An 18,413-nucleotide genomic window follows, 5' to 3' on the forward strand; every position below is an offset into this window, starting at 1 on the left:
TACTAATCTTACTGACTGGATTATAACGTGGAATGATATTGATGAGCAGATTAGTAGTCTTTTCGCTAATATTCTTTGGCAGATCTGGAAAGCACGATGTGACAGATGCTTTTCCAATGTGAACATCCTTCCCATGATGGTGATAGATCAAGTAAAAGGCACACCGAACCTCCTCAAGCATCAGCCACCATCTCAACCTTCAGTTAGAAATACCCAATGGTCTCCTCCAATAGCTCCATTTATTAAGATCAATGTTGATGCCTCCTTTCTGGAGGGAACAGTAATGGCAGGGATTGGTTGCATCATGTTCGATGATCAAGCTAACTTTCTAGCAGCTTCAGCATATAATTATAGAGGCCAAAATGCGGAAGAATGTGAATGTTGGGCGATCTTTAAAGCCCTCCAATGTTCAACATCACGGAAATTCGCTTATCTTCATATTGAAAGTGACAACAGCAACATTGTGCAAACGCTTAACGGGTCACAAGTTGATATTAGTTGGCAAGCAGGCAAGCTCTTCGACAAAATCCGTCTGCTTGAAGGAAAATTCACCAAAGTCATCTACACTCACATCAGTAGGGAAGGTAACGAGAAGGCTGACATCTTAGCTAAATGGAGTCGCAGGAATGTGGGTACCTGGATATGGCGAGACCTTTCAGATCTTCCAGAATCCTTACGAGCGTCTTTGAGTTAGGTTCTGTGTTTTGGTTTTTTCTCAACAAAAAAAAAAAAATTTCTGAAACGCCTCTAATCAAATGCAGTCAAAATAGATTTACGAAGTAAAAAAGTTGTGAGGGGCGTCAATAACACTACTGAGAGGCGCCCTTAAAAGCTTCCAATGAATTTAAGTGCAATCAGACTGTAGAAACACCAGTTTTACACTTCTCAAATTGCCAGCCAGATGGAGAATACCCTCTACTGAAAATGTAACACTTCTATCACATCTCTCTCTCTCTCTCTCTACTGTTTTTTCATCCCTTTCTTACATGCACAAATTCATTTTCTAGGGTTTTGAGATGATGGCAGAGTGAGTGTTTCCGATTAGGTAAGGACTTTATTATTTGAATCATTTTCTTGTGTTCTTTACTCCTGATTAACTTAATTTGGATAACCATGTGTTTTTGGGTAATTTTCATTTGAAGTTAGGGAGATAGTATTTAGGTTCAATGTTTGAATTTAGATTCAATTCGGAGTATTCTAAAAGAAATTGATTGTGGATCTAAGAAAAATCAGAGCTTTTGAACAATGGGCACTTTTTGTAGTTAACAATTCTATAGATGTTACAAGTTTTTAACTGAATTTGCATAGGAGTTGGAGTTCTTCAAGTAAACTATAAGTCACTCTAGTCTTTGCTATTCTACTTTAGGGTTTAGTCACTGCTGGTCAATGCTTTACTAATAGTTTAATAGACTCATAATGTAATATCCAGAAGATTAAAAGAGGTAAAGTTATGAAGTTTATTTGGTATAAGATGATTTGGGTGAATGAAGTTGAAGTGTGTTATATGATACTACTCGTCTACCGTTAGGGCTTGTGAATAGAGTGACCGGCGAGTATTTGATTATCAAGTTCATTTTTTGTTGGTTACTTTATGAAATCTTATGTAGATGAGCCCTTGGAGGTGAAGCTCGTCTTCTGATAGTCTCAAAGATGCTTAATCCCATAATTAATGGTAATTGTTCTTATATGAAAAGCTCTTTGAGAACTTTATGCTCATAGAAGACTATTTTCTCGCCAATATGACCTATGTGAGCTTAAGATGCCTAGTATCCATTTGGGAGTAATGAGGGTTGTCACTTAGATTTACAGGTGGAACCTTGGGATCAGCTGATATTGTATACTAGCAATATGGAGATGAAGCCTACATTGTAATTTTGTATTTTCTCCGTCATTTGGCCCTGAAAATTTTGCAAGTACATGAAAATCGTTTTTTTTGTTTCTGTTGATACTAGCAATATGAATGCATGATCCTTGTTAGAGATACCTTGTGCTTTGTATTGAACTATACCATCGCAGTTAATATGTTTTCATGTTTTAAGGCAACTTTTCGATCTACTAAAACTAAAATACCATATCTAACTAAGTTCTTGCTTTAGGATTTTGATTTCTGATCTTACTGTGGAACTTGTCTATCGTCATCTGTTGTAATGGTTTTCCGCCACTAAATCGAGCAATTGGTCCCCCGTCCACCAACGATTCTTGGTGTTCAGGTTTCATTTCTGAAGTTGATTTGAACCAGCTAGAAAACTATGATAGTTGTGAAGCAGTACCGCTGCTTACACTCCTCAAGTTGCCGATGTACAAAAGGTCACCTAAATGAGGATGTGCTTTTCCTCGTATTTGAACGACTGAACTGGAACCCTAGATTGATTGCTACCTTGTCATGTGTTTGCAAATGGTTTGATGATGTTTCTAAACGGGTTTTATGGAAAGAATTTTGTCGGACACGAGCACCAAAAATGATGCTTGATCTGCAATCTAGTGGGAGTCACAGTGTGGACGGTAGCTGGAAGGCACTTGCGAAGCTTCTCATTTACTGCTCAGGGTGCACAAAAGGAGGACTGTTTAATAACATCAATATTCCTGGACACTTTGTGTACAGGACTCGGTTTTCAAGCACCTCTGGGAAAAGCTTTCTTTTGCCACAGTGCAGAACAGATGTTTTATACGTATCAGACCCATGTGAACATCTTGATCAGGGAGAAGAAGGTGACGATGTTGGATTTTTTCGAGGAGTTTTCAAGTCATTCTCAATGTCTAGAGTGAGAAAGATGCTAATAGATAGGGATGCCAAGCTCCATCCGACAGAGGTGTGCCCATACTGTAAAGCAAAACTATGGAGCATGTTGCAAGCTAAAATGGTTCCACGGAGTGCGGGTGGAAGGTTAGGTGCTTATGATGATTGTGTCGAGTATTATGTATGCCTTAATGGACATTTGATTGGGATCTGCACTCTCTTACCTCTTTCTGATTCTGAGGAGGCATCTGAACTTGAGTGATATTTGGAGACTGTCAGGTTTGCGCCCTTAATTATTTATACACCAATTTTCTTGTTAATTCCAACCCAAGTTCCTGACTCGGGTCTTCTTCTTCTTTCGTCTTCAGATCTCAGTCTAGATCTGCTATTTGTTTGTTGGCGCTGTGCATATATGTCTGGCAACAAACCTGAAGCAGGCTCTTAATGCTCAGAGTAAAGTGCATACAGTATTTCCTTTTTGAAGCGAAGTTATTTGTGCTATTACTGATCTTCTTCCATCATAGTTATTGTTATTTTTGTTATTTTGAACCGTGAAAATATATGTACATTGTATGTGTTCGAGTAGTAGTTTCACATTCATGAACATCACTAAGCTATGGTTAATCATGCGTCTTACTTTTAGGCTGTATAAACTGGTAAATTGAATATGGTATAGAACCAGTTTCAATCGGCGTGAGAAGGGAAAATTCTACAGAGATACACTTTATGTTCTCTCAGATTTCGCCCCCATATTTTGACCAGCTCACCCGTTTGGCCTCCATATTGTAGGCAAGTTGGTCGCAGTATAGGAATTGACGGTTTTATTAAGGTACATGATCAGATTTCAGAAAAAGGAAGTGACGGTTTATGAGCTTCTTCCATCTTTTTTTATATTGGGAAACTCCCGTTTTGCAGGCCAAACGGCTAGTTAGGAAAGACTCCCAATCTCTCGGAGGGGTCAGCCAAGGGTCTTTGACAAAAGAAACTTAGGACCAAGGATAGCTTCATGATTCAGCACAAGTTTTTCAACTTTACCAAAAACCCAAAGGATGTTTGTACAGGAGCCAGTCCTCCTTTTCGTTTTAGACCCGTCGGTCTATAGACGCTCGGCCTTGTTACCCACATTGTCTATTCACTTCCTGTGCGCTCCTTCACTTTTTCTTCATATTCTTCTTCCTTCAGTTTTATTTTGAATTTTATTCCAAAATCTTCATTAGAAGTCTCAGGTCCTTCGTGCTTGGTAAAAGGTGTAATTTGTAGTTCATTTACTTTCTTATTCTGCTGTCAAATGAGTGAGACAACCCAAACCGGCCCCGGGCAGGGCCAACCTCCTGGCCCATTAGGCCGGCAAAACTCTCTCTCTCTCTCTCTCTCTCTCTCTCTCTCTCTCTCTCTCTCTCTCTCTCTCTCTCTCTCTCTCTCTCTCTCTCTCTCTCTCTCTCTCTCTCTCTCTCTCTCTCCCTACTCTCTCTCTCTAAAGCTCCGGGGAAGAGGATGAGCAGTCTCGTTTGGAAATCAGGGCTCCTCCCCTTCACCGGAGTATTTAGAGAGAGAGAGAGAGAGGAGAGGATTTTTTTTATGTTTGAAGGTCGCCGGCCGAAAAAATTTCCGACCGCCCACCTTCGTCGGACAAGAGAGAGGTGAGGTGGAGAGAAAAATGTGAAGTGGAGAGAAAGATGTGAGGTGGAGAGAGAGGTGAGGTGGAGAGAGATTATTTGTAATTAATTTTATTGTGAAAATATATTTATTAGAAGAGTAGTTATCAGGGGCCAAATTTGAATTTATGAAAAATTAACGGGTCAAAAGGTTCATTCTGCACCCAAACCCAACAACCAATGTTCAAGCTTCATCATGCACCCCAAAGCTGATGCTACAAACTTATATGGCATTTTGACAACCATTGGACTTTATGATCATTTACTTATAAACCCTACTTCTCTTCTGTCCACATTCAGCAAACAAAACACAAAGGAAATTTCACCTCAGTGGAACATGTAAATACGTTTTTAGCTAACTTTTTATTTCTAATTTAAGCTTAACATTTGTATAAGATTTTCTTGTTTCTTATGTAATAGAGAAGACTTCAAAAAACAGACGAAAATATGGAGTATATTAACCTATGTGCTATCTCAGAGGGCCTCAGAAAACGATTTCTGGTCTTCTGCTGGTGATTCGTCCGAATCGGAGTTTACTTTCCTGAAAGTAAGTTTCTGTTGAGGAAGCTGACCATTGGAGAAAGCAGAAACCTCTGTGTCGATTAATACAGTGTCCTCGTCTTTGAAGTCTCCCCTCAAGATACCCTTGGCAAGCTCATTTTCGACATTCTGTTGAATAACACGCTTCACTGGCCTAGCTCCGTAGTTGGGATCATATCCAAGGCTACCCAAGAGTTGAACTGCTGCCTCTGTTACCTTGATTTTCATCTTTCGATCGGCAATTCTCTTCTGTACTCGCTCCAACTGCAGCAGATGAAGAAAAATGAGTTAGTTATATCGATATAAGTCCTGAAGTTCAGAAGAGCAACAAACAAAATGGAAGAGAAAAAAAACGAAAAACGAGACAAGATCAAATTCATAGGATGAACAGTTAATTCTAATAACCCATCCTTTCACAAAATGATATACGGAAAAGGTCGATAGATGCTATCAAAATCGGGTAGAAAATGAAATCCCAGAAACAATAAAACTAACCCTGCAACTAAAAGTTAGCCTTTTGAGATGGATGCTATCAAAATCGGGTAGAAAATGAAATCTCAGAAACAATAAAACTAACCTGCAACTATAAGTTAGACTTTTGAGTTCTAGAGTAACATACCTGTAATCTCACGATACTGTTAATTTGCTCACGATCAAGAGGCCGGAAAACTATATACTCATCTACCCGGTTCATGAACTCAGGACGAAAGATTGATCTAGCAGCATCCATTACCCTCTGCTTAATGGTATCATAAGCTGAATCCTTCGATAAGGTTTCATCATCAGCGTTGAGTAAGTATTGTGACCCCACATTTGAAGTCATAATGATGACGGTATTGGTGAAGCTCACAGTTCGACCCTGTGAATCTGTTACCCTGCCATCATCCAGAATCTGAAGGAACACATTAAACACATCGGAATGAGCTTTCTCGATTTCATCAAATAAGATTACAGCATAAGGTCTCCTTCGAACTATTTCTGTCAATTGTCCACCCTCCTCGTACCCAACATAGCCAGGTGGTGCCCCTATCAATCTCGAGACTGCGTGTTTCTCCATGTACTCACTCATGTCGATTCGGACTAGGGATTCCTCTGTGTTGAACATGTAGGAGGCTAGAGCTTTGGCTAGTTCCGTCTTACCTACTCCAGTGGGACCCATGAACATGAAACTAGCAATTGGACGGTGAGGGTCTGAAAGACCTGCTCGGGATCGTTGAATGGCTTCTGCTACTGACGTTACTGCTGGATTTTGACCTACAACCCGTTTATGCAGCTCTTCTTCTAAATGTAACAGCTTTTCTCTCTCTGATTGTTGCAGCTTAGAAACCGGAATTCCAGTCCATTTGCTGACAATTTCAGCAATATCGCTTCCTGCGACTTCTTCTCTAAGCATGGATTTTCCAGTACTTAGATATTCATTCAATTCTTTTTCAGCTCCTTCAAGCTGTCGTTGCAAAGTATTAAGACTCCCATACTTCAGTTCAGCAGCACGATTGAGGTCATACTCTCGCTCTGCTTGCTGAATCTCAAGATTAACCCTGTCAATCTGCATAACAAATAGGAGATTAAAAAACAATTAACTATATCAGCCTAACTAGGCCGACTCAGCCGAGCAACTCCAGACCGGGTTGGGTGGGGTAGCCCAAGCAGATCCTGGCTGAGTCCCCGAGCCTAGGGTTTGCTCGAGTAATTAAGCTGACTAAGCCAAGTCCCAAGTCAGCTAGACTCGCCGAGCCACCGAACCTAGTCAGCATAGTGGACTTCTATTTTTCCTCCTTATCCATCTTCAATGTTCCTTCTATCTGTTTTTCCTTGTTTCCTCCTTTTCATTCTTTTTCTGATCAATGTTTTCCTCTTTTTTTCCTTTGTTTCTTTCTTTATGTTATTTCCTTCCCCACTTCCCTTCTTTTCCTTTCTTATATATATTTACTATCTTTCTTTTCTAGTTCCTTCTCTGTATTTTTCCTTCTTTTCTTGGTTCCTTCTTAGCTTAATTATTTCACTAATTCCTTCTTTCGCCATTTTCTTTCTTCTATATGATATTGAGTATATTTCAAGAAGCATGTGACACGCGCGCACACACACACACACACACATATACATTTAAGAGAATACCATGTGTATGATCATATAAGACTTGGCATAACTCAGTTTGAAGCATATGCATGAAAATAACATAAGGACTATCTATGTAGTTAACAATTGAAGTATTGACACATAATCTTGCATCGGCCTTACTAGGCCAAGTCCGAGTTTAACATCTTAGTTCTGTTTGCCTCTCTTTAATAGAGAAAATATCATGGTAATCAAGATTATAAGTATCACATACCTCTTCTTTGATGGACTGAATACGTGTCATGACGGATTTTTCATGTTCCCATTGCTCAGTCAGTTCTGTTTGCCTCTCCTTTAATAGAGATAACTCTGCGTCAAGGCGACTTAACCTATCTTTAGAAGCTTTGTCTGTGTCGTTCATAAGAGAAAGGCGCTCCATCTCCATCTTCAACACAGTACGGTTGATCTCATCCAAGGCAGTAGGCTTTGAAGTAATTTCCATTTTTAACTTTGCCGCTGCCTCATCAACTAGGTCAATCGCTGGGACACACAAGAATTTATTAGCACACAATCTCAACTCCTAGAAAGTGTAACCTCAAGCAGTAGTTAACTGGTTATGCATGATAAATGTGTCAAACGTGCCCAACTAGGGAATTCCAAACTGGTATAAAAGAGATATGCTTTCTTTCCATCTGAATTAATTGTCTTCCCTTTCTCAAAAGGACAACATTCATCAATAGAGCATAATAAGATACACTGTATAATAGAAAACAAAGCCTTTCGTGTTTGGGGGAGTTCCTGCCGCTTGGAAGGTACTGAGTAAAGGACTAGTGGAACTGGGGTTTTGGGCATAAAGATTCCATTCACCAGTAGTAAGCCAAGCCCTTGGGAAAGGTGGGATATCAATCCATTCATTTAACATCAAATGAACATATAGATAAATTAATGTTTGAAGGAAACCAGCATTGGGCTTTTATTTAGACAATACACACAACCCTTTATTTAGATTACCTTTGTCTGGCAAAAATCTTCCACTGATGTAGCGATCTGAGAGAATTGCTGCCTCGACAAGTGCACCGTCAGAAATTCGAACTCCATGATGTAGCTCATATCTTTCACGCAACCCACGCAATATAGATATTGTATCTTCAACTGTCGGTTGATCAACATAAACTTGCTGAAAACGACGCTCCAAAGCCGGATCTTTCTCAATATATTTGCGATATTCATCAAGTGTTGTTGCACCAATACATCGCAGTTCTCCTCGGCCAAGCATAGGTTTCAATAGATTACCTGCATCCATAGCACCATTCGTGGCACCTGAACCCAAATGAAGAGGATGTCAGTACCCTCTAATTTCAATGTAGAATTAGATTCAAAGAAAAAATTCAGTCACAAGTACTCCATATCAAGCATCTGACAAGGTAATGAAGCGCCCAATGTTAAACTAGAAATAAGTTTTTAAATCAGATTATACAAAACCTTTTAATAAAAACAAGTCATTAAATTCTACTTTGACCAAGCTTTTACTAAATTAGACGTATGCAATGCGTATTAAATAAAAGTTTACCTGCTCCAACAACAGTGTGGATCTCATCAATGAAAAGGATCGTTTGTCCATCTGATTCAGTCACTTCCCTAAGAACTGCTTTCAGTCTATCCTCAAATTCCCCACGAAACTTTGCACCAGCAATTAGTGCACCCATGTCTAGAGAAATCAACTGCAGAAAAAGGTAAATGTCTTAGTTTTTTTAATAACTGATGCATAATTGTATCATTCTTGGACAAATATTACCAGTGCATTTTGCCTTGTATGAAATAATTCAAGAAATTAAGCAGTCAGTGTCCTGATACTCAAATTTAATTTGAAGATCAGTCTATAATTTGTCAGGTTAAATCGCTGAGTGAGAGGAAATGTGGAATTAAAAATGCTAAACTGGTGACTAGTCAATAACTTTATAAATATTTATAAGCTGACAAGATCAGGTCAGGAGTAGTAGCATTTATCATTCAAATACATAAAATAATTAGCATTCCTCATATATTACTACGCAATTCAGTTAAAAGTTAAAACATAAAACCCTACCTTGCGGTTCATCAGAGCTTGAGGAACATCCCCTTGAACAATTCTCTGGGCAAGCCTGAAACAAATAAAACCAAGCAAGAATATATCATAACAATGTCAACTGATGTCGGCGAAAAAGTTGTGATGGCTTAACTATCCTATCTGATGCTAGAATACCAAAGAAATGCATACTAGTTTCCTGAAACACAAGAGGTGCATACAAAAAGAGAAATAAGCTTAACGAAACAACTCATTTTGGTTCTGGGTTACCAAGCCCGAATCTAGACCTTGGAGGCTAGGACCAACAACTCAAGCGAACCTAGCAAAGCCTTCACAGCGGGATCACCAGCACGCACAGGTATGAATTCAAACAACAAATATTGCTTCATTTATAATGAATTGCACGAGGCTTCACTTAGAAATGCTGAAATGACTGGGTCAATATTTACATAATAGCCAGCCACATGAACAGACGCGACTGATCTAGCCCTAGTTTTGAAGCCTTCATAACTGAGTTGGACTAGGGCCAATGTACCGACCTCAGCTCAGTAGGGTCTTTTATGTACCTATATACATGAATATCAGTGAAAACACTTACCCTTCTGATATTGCAGTTTTCCCAACACCTGGCTCACCAATTAGTACAGGATTGTTCTTTGTTCTCCTTGAGAGGATCTGTATGCATCTTCGTATCTCATCATCTCTTCCAATAACTGGATCGAGCTTCCCTGCCCGTGCCATAGCTGTCAAATCCTTCCCATACTTCTCTAAGGCTTCATACTTCCCCTCAGGATCTGCTACAAGTTCGAGATGTGAGACTAGACCATCAAAATTTACCTACTTCATATGACATTACCACGTTACCATGAGGAAGTTCCCGAGAAGGTAGTCGTGGCAATGAAGAACTCAAGTTGAAAAACTATATCTAAGTGACTATTTTACTAGTTAGACGATGAGCACCGTTTACTAGTTAATGTATCTTATTCCACAGCAAAAAAAGAACCAATACAAAACTTCTTTTCAAGGTTTTCCACATTTTTTTCCCTTTTGAAGAGAAAGTTTCAATAAATTAGATTTACAAGCGTTAAGCTAACAGAAACGAGACGCATAAAGCATTAAAAGCTACAGATTTTTCATCAAAGCCTTACAGTGAAAAATACAATAATTATCGAATACCAAAATCATCCAATTGTTCGCCTTAGCCAACAAGGAAAGAAAATTGAGAACCGCTTATTTTATCTTATCTTTTCGAGAATCGAAACACTCTCCTTTAAAAGTAGCTCTATATGGTCACAGTATTCCATGCAGGATGAGGCTCTAAAGCCTTCCACATTAATTCCAAAAGTCACTTGCAACTTAGCAGTAATCACAAGTACAATGAGAACACCTCAGTGCCATCATACTTATATATGTGCTACATTGTCATAACAAACCCAGTTTGATGGTTCTACCACAAATGTTACCATGCCAAATCGACAAACCAACCTAGACCAATTTACTACTTCTAGTTGTTTAGACGTTAGAACTAAAAATAGATGCAGGACTGACAGGGACCCAGAAAAAGAGATGGTATAAAATCAGAAGATCGTATGTCATCTTCATTCAATCTCATTTTTATGCAACAATATGAATGAAAATTATCAGTTATTACCATGAAAAGAAATGAAAAATAGCCATAATCACCTTGGTCAATAACTTTTTGACTACCCCTTATGGCCTCTATTGCTGATTTCAGACTCTTCAGAGAAATTTGGAAGTCCTTAAATAATTGCTTCCCAAATCTTTGATCTTGTACAAAACCAAGCACCAAATGCTCAACAGACACAAAAGAATCATTGAATTCCTTCTTGTAGTCCCTGGCGCGTTGAATCAGAGCTTCCAAATCTCTCCCTAACATTGAACCAGCTGATTCACCAAAAACCTGTGTGGTCCGAAGATATAATACGTACACAAATTATTCTAAAATACAAAAAAGAAGTAGAAGATAGGCAGCGGCTAGATGTGAACATTTGGAACTTCATCACAAATCCTCCATCATCACTGCAATATAGTATATTGAAACTTCTCTAACACTATCTCGACGACACTGAACTTTCTAAGTTTCTAAGACGGCAATTCACCATGATCCAATTTATTAATTCTTGTGAATGATTTTCTATGAAGTGGCAGATGCTGAATTCAGATGCTACTGTCTACATGCACCACATTTAGCAGCAATTTGGGAACTTAACATATACAAGAAAGCACAAGGCCACTAGTCCAGATAACATAAGTTTACCTTTGGTTGCCGTTGAATGAACTTCTCAGCAGCTTCAAGGAGGCGTGTGTTATCAACTCCGACCTTGGCAAAGATACGCCGAGCTAGGCCATTCTTCTGCTCCAGAAGAGCCTTCATCAAATGTTCCGTCTCTACGATCTGATGCTTGTTCTCTTTTGCCACTTCGGGCGATGAAACAATTGCTTGCCAAGCCATCTCGGTGAATTCTTGTTGAGTAATCTAGCATTAAATCGAAACCATAAATCAATACCACAGAGCACACACGTATTACTTGATTCCCCTCGATTTCCTTTCTCGAACTAGTTTGAAAGACTAAAACAGTAAAAAGCTTATACAGGGAAGTGAAGGGGACATTGAAACAAAAACACATTCCCAGTAAATTACACATCCCCTAAAGTTGAATGCCTCACAAGGAGGATGAAAACTAGATGATTCCCACCTCTGAGAACCCTCCATTATTTCAATTTCTTTTGGTGATCAATCATGAAATTGATTTTAGGTGATGCCTAATGTGTTCATTTGTCATCTCTTCAATTTGGAAAACCAAAAATCACCCTAATTCTAGAATAAATCAATTTGTTCATATCAACAATGCAAGTACAAAACCCATAAGAAAGCTTGAAATCAAATATAATAGAATTAAACATGATAAAATAACTTACTCGTCCATCTTTAGAAGCTTCACATCTAACAACAAAAGAAGAACCTCGTGAAGAAGAAGAAGGATTTTTTCCAAATCTCCCAATTCCACTAGTAAAAAAGACATTTTTATTACTAGTCTTCAATGCATTAGAAGATTTAAGGGTTCTAGGGTTTGAATTATTATAAGTAAGACGAGAGAAGCGAATAGGATAAGAAGTGAAAGAAGTTGTTTTTCTTTCACTGGAGTAACTCTTAGATGATGATAATGAAGGGGAAAATGGAAGTTGAACACCTGAGACTATCGTCTCCATTGAAGAAGACGGAGAAGAAGAAACTTTACTATGAGAATTGAAATGAAGGGGATGAATCTCTCTTTCTCTCTCTCTTTAAAGATGCAAAATATGGAGGAAATGTGGGAACTTTGCGTGTTAATTGAGGAAAGAAGAGGGTTCTCGAGAGATGTTTTTAGAGAGAGAAAGAAATAGAGGATGACAAAAGAGAAGATGGAGGAGGACGCTAGAGAGTTCAGGAACTCTTTGGGATCCCGAATGATTGGATAGAGGCCTCTTATAGGTAAATCCTCTCTAATTTCAACAAATAAAAAAAAAGGTAAATCCTCTGAAAAATGAATATTTGTTGTACGATGATGCGGACCAACCTCATGGGCATTGTCCCTTTTGATACTTTTGAGTTTCAAGATTTTAAAATGTCTCACTAGAGAAAGGAGCACCACACTCTGTTTTTGCCACTGACGTGGAATTGCTTTACAACACACAGGGGCGGCCCAAGTTGATTTGAGGCCCAAAGCCAATTTAAAAATGGGGGCCCTTTTAGGTACATAAAGAAAAGTACAATACGAAAAATTTCATCTTGCTCGAAGGCGGTTTCGATCCTCTGCCTATCACCACAAAGATTTAGTTCCAACCAACTGAACTATAGGTTGTTTTTTGATCTGAAGTCTGGTTCTAATTTTATATACTTGAGTTGGACAAGCCTATTGAACTTCGAAGTAAGAGGCCCTCAAGTATGTCGAGGCCCAAAGCAGCCGCTTTGGCTGCTTTGGGCCTGGGCCGCCCCTGACAACACACCATCCCAAGATCACATCACAGTAGAGCGAATCATGATGATAAGATGATAACATGTTATATGATGGTGCTAACCAATCTTTTGGGTTGCTAGTAATATCGTTTGTGTTTGGCACTTCTGAGTCTCACGGTTTTAGAAGACCTCACTAGAGAATGGTGTTTCACCTCTTAAGAAGAACACCACACTCCGTCTCACCACCGACGTGTCGTCGGATTGCTTGACAGTAATCTTTAAATTGTCTATTTTCTATTGATAATTTAGAGATATTTTATTTGAAAAGCTTCTCCAATGTGATATTTTTAATTTATATTTTGATTAAAAAAGATTAATTAAATTATTTAAGTGACACTCAGAGACTTTAAAAAAAGAATAATCTAAATTTAGAGTGATTTCTTAAGCGTGTCTGTAACAAATGTTGCACATTTCTTTTTGTTACACTAAAACGTTGACGCATCACTTTAGAAATTCAAGTTGAGTTTCGCATTAGAAATAATTTTTAAACAAATATTCTAAAAAGAATATGTGGGGCTCTAAGATTAAGAGTTTAAATATTGCATTGGATATGCTCCAAAGGTGAGAGTGGAGATTTTTGGACAAAATATACGTGAAATTTGTACTAACATTTCAAGATATTTGAAGAAACTTTTTTTTTTTTTTTGATGAACAAGATATTTGAAGAAACTTGATGATTAAAGATATGTCCCAAGACATTCAAACTAATGAACTATACATAAACTGTCTTGTGGATATTTTTTATACTTCTTTTTGGCCTCCATAAGTATCTAGCCGTTCGATTTGGCTTTTGCCGATTAAAAATTTCAATTTTCTTCAAAAATACTCTTACGGACCAAAATGAAATTAATCCCAAAAAATATAAAAATATTAATGTCCACGTCATCTCCTCTTCTCCACATCATCCCCTCTCTCCTCCACCTCACTATCTCTCTCTCCACCTCATCCTTCTTCTTGGTCAGAATGTTGCCATTTTTAGCTCCAAATTTTTTATTTGAAGGTATTTTTAGCTCCAATAAAAAGGAAACAAAAAATCACAAAACCTACATAGGACTCCAAGTTTTAGAGATTAAGACTTCCATTGAAGATGCTCTTGTTCTCTGGACTTCAGAGAGCTTTGGACTGAGATATAGATTTTTGTTGGAATTTTAATTGCCACTTGAGGCACACATTGGGGTAATGAGATTACAGTATTTGGATTGGCCAAATCAACCATCTCAGATAGCCTAACTGACTTGAACGTCCGACTCCCTAGATAATTAACCCATCCCGTCTTCGGGCAACAGGAGAAGGAGCGAAGTGTAGCAACCGGAGAAGAAGCAGCCAAAGTGTGCCCATTCAAGGAGACCGAAGCTCTACAAAATTGTGGATTGTGGTTTATAGTGTTGTGGTTAAAGCTTACAAACTCAAATGCAACAATGTTGAATTGTAGCTTGACTAGTCTATGGAAGAGACTATGCTTCGAAAATAAAAATAAAAAAGTAAGATAAAGTAGCATAACATATAAAGAATTGAACATAAAAACGTTGAAAAACGAAATCGGAACCGATATAACAACAAACCAATCTTCTTATTAAGAAGTAAATGGTTTCATGAATTTGTATTCAATGTTAGTTTTTAGTATCCAAGAGAAAAAAAAAATATACATGAAATGACTTATATCCCTTCCTTTAACAAACTCATATCTCAAGCACAGGCAGGGGCATTAAAATCTCTAATAGTAACAAATACAATAGAGTCTGGGGCAACTTTGATAGGGGTTGAACCATCAACATGAATAGGATTCAAAGAAGGAATATCAAATGAATTTGAAAGAAGTAAAGGAGACCCATTTAGTAGAACTACATCACTTTGAATATTTCCATCTTTTGGAGTTAAATGGTATTCTTCTCTTTGTTTACTACCACCATCATTTACTGCATTTGGATATAAATTCATATCCCCTTCGACACGAACATTAAATGTAGTTGAATTAGACATGTTGATCAGTAGTACTGTAACACCCGGCTGAAAATAAAATGATAAAGATCATGTTACAAGTTAGAAATTTGAAAACGAAAGGAATATGGAGAGTAGTAAAATAGTAATATTGAGGTATACCTTTTGTTTTGAACAATGAGAGTAAGCGCGTAAATAAGGAGACCCGAAGTGAATCGTCGATAAAACATTCTTTCCCATTAATCGATGCCATAAAAGCGCGCTGGTGGTAAAAAGAAATTAAAATAACTATAAGAAATTATTGACGACTTAATTGTGTGTGTCTCACTTGTTTTGATAATGGGTATACAAGTCATTTCAGGTTATTTCAGATAATGGTTTATTAGTTCGGACTTATCTTGTGTCTGACTAAAATGTATCTAAACTCCGCTAAGGATTATGTGTAGAAGACTCACCCATAGTAATCAGGATTTGGGACGAAAGTTGTGGTATTAAGGAGCCCGTAATTTCCACCGATCAATGTTTGTCTGCAGAAAACCTTGTGCCCAAAGGTCGAAGTCATACCAAGCTGATCCAAATACCTGCTCAATTCGGGAAACAACTTAAGTACGATTCGAGAATCAAACATAATTTGAGAGTTGATTCGAAGAGAAAGGTGAAGAGAAAAGAATTAGAGTTCTCACCAGAAGCTATTAACGAATGTATGAGAGACAGATTTGCCTCCACTGTTGTAAGCACCACCGGATTCTCCAACCCACGCAGAAGCCCATGGGCCAAATTTCTGCAAAGTTGTCTGAATGTCCTTGTATGTCTGAGCTATTTGATCAAGATAAAATGGATCTTGAATCTTGAATATCAAGGTAGGATCAACACCTGAAAAGATTGATAATGAACATGAGCACTAGATAGGAATATGAAAATGAGCTTAGGAAGATGATTTTCTATACCTGCACCAAGATTGTAGATATGGTGAGTTAATCCATCAACAACATTAGGTCCTGATTCTTGTAAGAAGGTAGAAAACCATTTCTCATCGTAAAACCCTCCGGGAGCTAGTAAAGTCGGTTGTTTTGTTGAGTTCGAATAAAGTTTTTTGAGTAGCTTTTTGAGATATTTAACATCTTTTGCGTATTGAGTAGGGTCTACTCGTGCAGCTATTCCACCTCCACATAGCTCATTTCCTATTCATAACAAAATCTTGTGTCATTACAAGAAACATGAAAGAAGAGAGCCTTATAGTATTAAGTTATGATCTTGAATTACCGAATTCCCATCCGTCGATCTTGTATCCCTTTGACAGAGTATACTTGATAAAATCACGAGCGTTTCTTGAGTTCCAATCACCACCATAGAGACCGTCTTCGGTTAACCTTTTCCTCCCATAGAGTGCATTCAAACCAAAAAACACTATTGCTCTGAAACAAAGATGAAAACCATTTTTAGTTGTTTTTCTAACAAAAACAAGAATTTGAAATCGAGAAAGAGATGAAGCATTACCCTGTTTGACCAAAGAAGGAATTGATCTGATCCCATTTTTCCATTGTAAGACATCCATCATTGAATCCAAACAATCCTGTCGTCATGTTTTCGAAGCTGTCGCAGGTCTTAACTGATTTTCCCACTTTATACAACACTTGATCTTGCATCGAACCTCCAATTCTGATTCTTAGAGAATTAAAAGCTGAAATTTCATAAAAGTTGATCTTACAAACTTCATAAAGAAAAAAAAAACATCAAGAGAAGAACACCCATGTTCAAAATTTTAACACAAGTATAAAAACCAATACGAGAAACTTGTATCAATCACGAACACAAGTTTTTTTAATCCACTTACCTTTGATAATCGACAATCATTCATGCAATTTATAAATAATACTAACTTTCATATAGCTAAAAACTATGACTAAATTTTATCACAACTTCGAAATAATTACTTAATCAAGATTACCAATTAAGTTTTCTAATCCACTTACCCTTGATAGCTTTTGGAAGAATTGGATTGTTCAAATCCTGTGAAAAAAAAAGCATAAATATTTTCAGATTAAACATGTAAAAATGGATTAATAAAGAAAATTACGTAAAATAGATTAAAAGACATACCAAATTCAGGATACCAGCTTTTCCCCATGGACATTGACCATAGTTGCATTTTCCTTCTGGCCACCAATCTAGAGTTGCACATATAAAATTATCATCTGTTGCAGCAATTGAGATTACCCCTTTTATGCTAACTTTAATGTCTTCATCGGCTAAAATTGGGGAAAATCGTGTCACAAGTAGCGAAAGAAGAAGAAATCTTACACCTACGAAAATACCCATGTAGGAAAAACTATGAGAGATGAGAAAGAATGGAAGAACATATATACTTATAAGATAGAGAGAGAGAAATAAGAGAGTGGATGATACCCATGAGAGATGTTAAGTTAAGGATATTTCTGTTAAGAAATGAAAGGATGAAAGAAAGAAAGAGGTTGGATGCCAAAAGTTTGAAATTAGTTAGTAGTTGATTAGAAGTTGGGTTTTCAGGTGGACACTAATTTGGAGTTTGGTCAAATTCAAACATATCCTAAATTTTCTATTACTTGTTACTCTGTTGACTTTGTCATATTTACAGTCATAAAATGAGAATTATTGCCCTAAAATTGTATGCATCATAAAAAATTAAAAGATTACCCTTGGGAAATTCTTTAAGGAAAAACTATTGGAAAGTGTTTTTTTTTTCAATTATATGTAAACCCGGTTGGAGACTCAATTGACCAAGTTAGATTTCAAAATATTTGTTTTTGTTTGACAAGATTAACAAACTGATTTAGGATGATTTTGAGTCTATTTTAGGTAAACTGCCCGGATAAGTGATACGAGAAAACAAAAAAACAAACAAAACCGAAATTTGGTAGTTTGGATGATGTTAGAGTTTAAGAGTATTTAACAAAAGTAGGTTATGTTTGTTTTCTTTTTCATACTTGAAATCTAAATTGGGTCCTTTTTAAATCGAGAAAATTTTGTTAATCATTTTGTTGAAAAATGGCCTAACTTCTGAAATATGTCAAATAATGAATACGCCCATACTAAAATTGAACTTTTTCTCAATATTTGAACGGAATTGAAACAAAAACCGTAGATTGCAAAATCGAGTTCTTCATCAGTTTAAGGACACTCTCTCTCCCTCTTCCCTAAGGGGTTGATGGCATTCTCTCTGTCTGTAACTAAAACGAGGTAGGATGATTGCCCTTATGGTTCCCACTTTCAGTCTTTCCAAATATCAAATTAAAAGACCTCAAATTGCTTTACTTAGGGTTCCTTCATTTAGTAAAGTTACTCCACTCTTAGTTCGATCAGTAAATTTTGTTGGTTAATTGTTTTTTTTTTTAGTTTCCTTAACATTAATTTCATTTTTATGTTTGC

The 18,413-nt window shown here is 37.3% G+C and overlaps 3 protein-coding genes across 4 annotated transcripts; 1 reads left to right on the top strand and 2 right to left on the bottom strand.

The window, feature by feature from the left end:
• Positions 1-872: 872 nt before the first annotated feature.
• EDL2 (EID1-like 2) lies at positions 873-3,361 on the top strand. Of its 2 annotated transcripts, XR_015238324.1 has the most exons (4): positions 873-926; positions 1,008-1,045; positions 2,097-3,016; positions 3,106-3,361. XR_015238324.1 is itself a non-coding variant. In XM_086671157.1 (2 exons), exon 1 carries the CDS (start codon positions 2,250-2,252, stop codon positions 2,997-2,999), a length of 750 nt encoding a protein of 249 aa, XP_086527283.1. In that variant the 5' UTR covers positions 2,116-2,249; the 3' UTR covers positions 3,000-3,016; positions 3,106-3,253. The 2 variants fall into 2 exon arrangements, 1 of the variants encoding a protein (XP_086527283.1); XM_086671157.1 differs by lacking the exons at positions 873-926; positions 1,008-1,045 and having other exon boundaries at positions 2,116-3,016; positions 3,106-3,253.
• Positions 3,362-4,752: 1,391 nt separating this feature from the next.
• On the bottom strand, positions 4,753-12,680 carry CLPB3 (casein lytic proteinase B3). The gene is made up of 10 exons (XM_086671208.1): positions 11,993-12,680; positions 11,331-11,549; positions 10,736-10,973; positions 9,651-9,846; positions 9,074-9,128; positions 8,558-8,708; positions 7,999-8,307; positions 7,262-7,527; positions 5,552-6,478; positions 4,753-5,196 (listed from the first exon to the last, which is right to left on the bottom strand). Exons 1-10 carry the CDS (start codon positions 12,281-12,283, stop codon positions 4,867-4,869), a joined length of 2,982 nt encoding a protein of 993 aa, XP_086527334.1. The 5' UTR covers positions 12,284-12,680; the 3' UTR covers positions 4,753-4,866.
• Positions 12,681-14,621: 1,941 nt separating this feature from the next.
• On the bottom strand, positions 14,622-17,520 carry LOC147547919 (heparanase-like protein 2). Its single transcript, XM_086671700.1, has 9 exons — positions 17,109-17,520; positions 16,982-17,018; positions 16,506-16,689; positions 16,272-16,423; positions 15,956-16,189; positions 15,692-15,881; positions 15,464-15,589; positions 15,171-15,270; positions 14,622-15,077 (listed from the first exon to the last, which is right to left on the bottom strand). The coding sequence occupies exons 1-9, from the start codon at positions 17,325-17,327 to the stop codon at positions 14,757-14,759; spliced, it is 1,563 nt and encodes a 520-aa protein (XP_086527826.1). The 5' UTR covers positions 17,328-17,520; the 3' UTR covers positions 14,622-14,756.
• Between the last annotated feature and the right edge of the window lie 893 nt (positions 17,521-18,413).

This window comes from Eschscholzia californica, unplaced genomic scaffold (assembly GCF_041429995.1).
Source record: "Eschscholzia californica isolate CP2 unplaced genomic scaffold, dmEscCali1.0.p SCAF_3, whole genome shotgun sequence".
NCBI classification, from domain to species: domain Eukaryota; kingdom Viridiplantae; phylum Streptophyta; class Magnoliopsida; order Ranunculales; family Papaveraceae; genus Eschscholzia; species Eschscholzia californica.

Bases quoted from the DNA above. Each gene is read 5' to 3' on its own strand.
- EDL2 (XM_086671157.1), top strand. From the start codon at position 2,250: ATGATAGTTGTGAAGCAGTACCGCTGCTTACACTCCTCAAGTTGCCGA.
- CLPB3 (XM_086671208.1), bottom strand. From the start codon at position 12,283: ATGGAGACGATAGTCTCAGGTGTTCAACTTCCATTTTCCCCTTCATTA. The intron at 9,847-10,735 runs GTGATTATGGCT...AACTTGTAGCAG, and splicing joins TCAAAAAGTTATTGACCAAG to ATCCTGAGGGGAAGTATGAA. The intron at 8,709-9,073 runs GTAGGGTTTTAT...CTTTTTCTGCAG, and splicing joins AAGCTCTGATGAACCGCAAG to TTGATTTCTCTAGACATGGG.
- LOC147547919 (XM_086671700.1), bottom strand. From the start codon at position 17,327: ATGGGTATTTTCGTAGGTGTAAGATTTCTTCTTCTTTCGCTACTTGTG. The intron at 15,590-15,691 runs GTGAGAACTCTA...CGAATTGAGCAG, and splicing joins ACATTCGTTAATAGCTTCTG to GTATTTGGATCAGCTTGGTA. The intron at 15,271-15,463 runs GTGAGTCTTCTA...TTTTACCACCAG, and splicing joins CCAAATCCTGATTACTATGG to CGCGCTTTTATGGCATCGAT.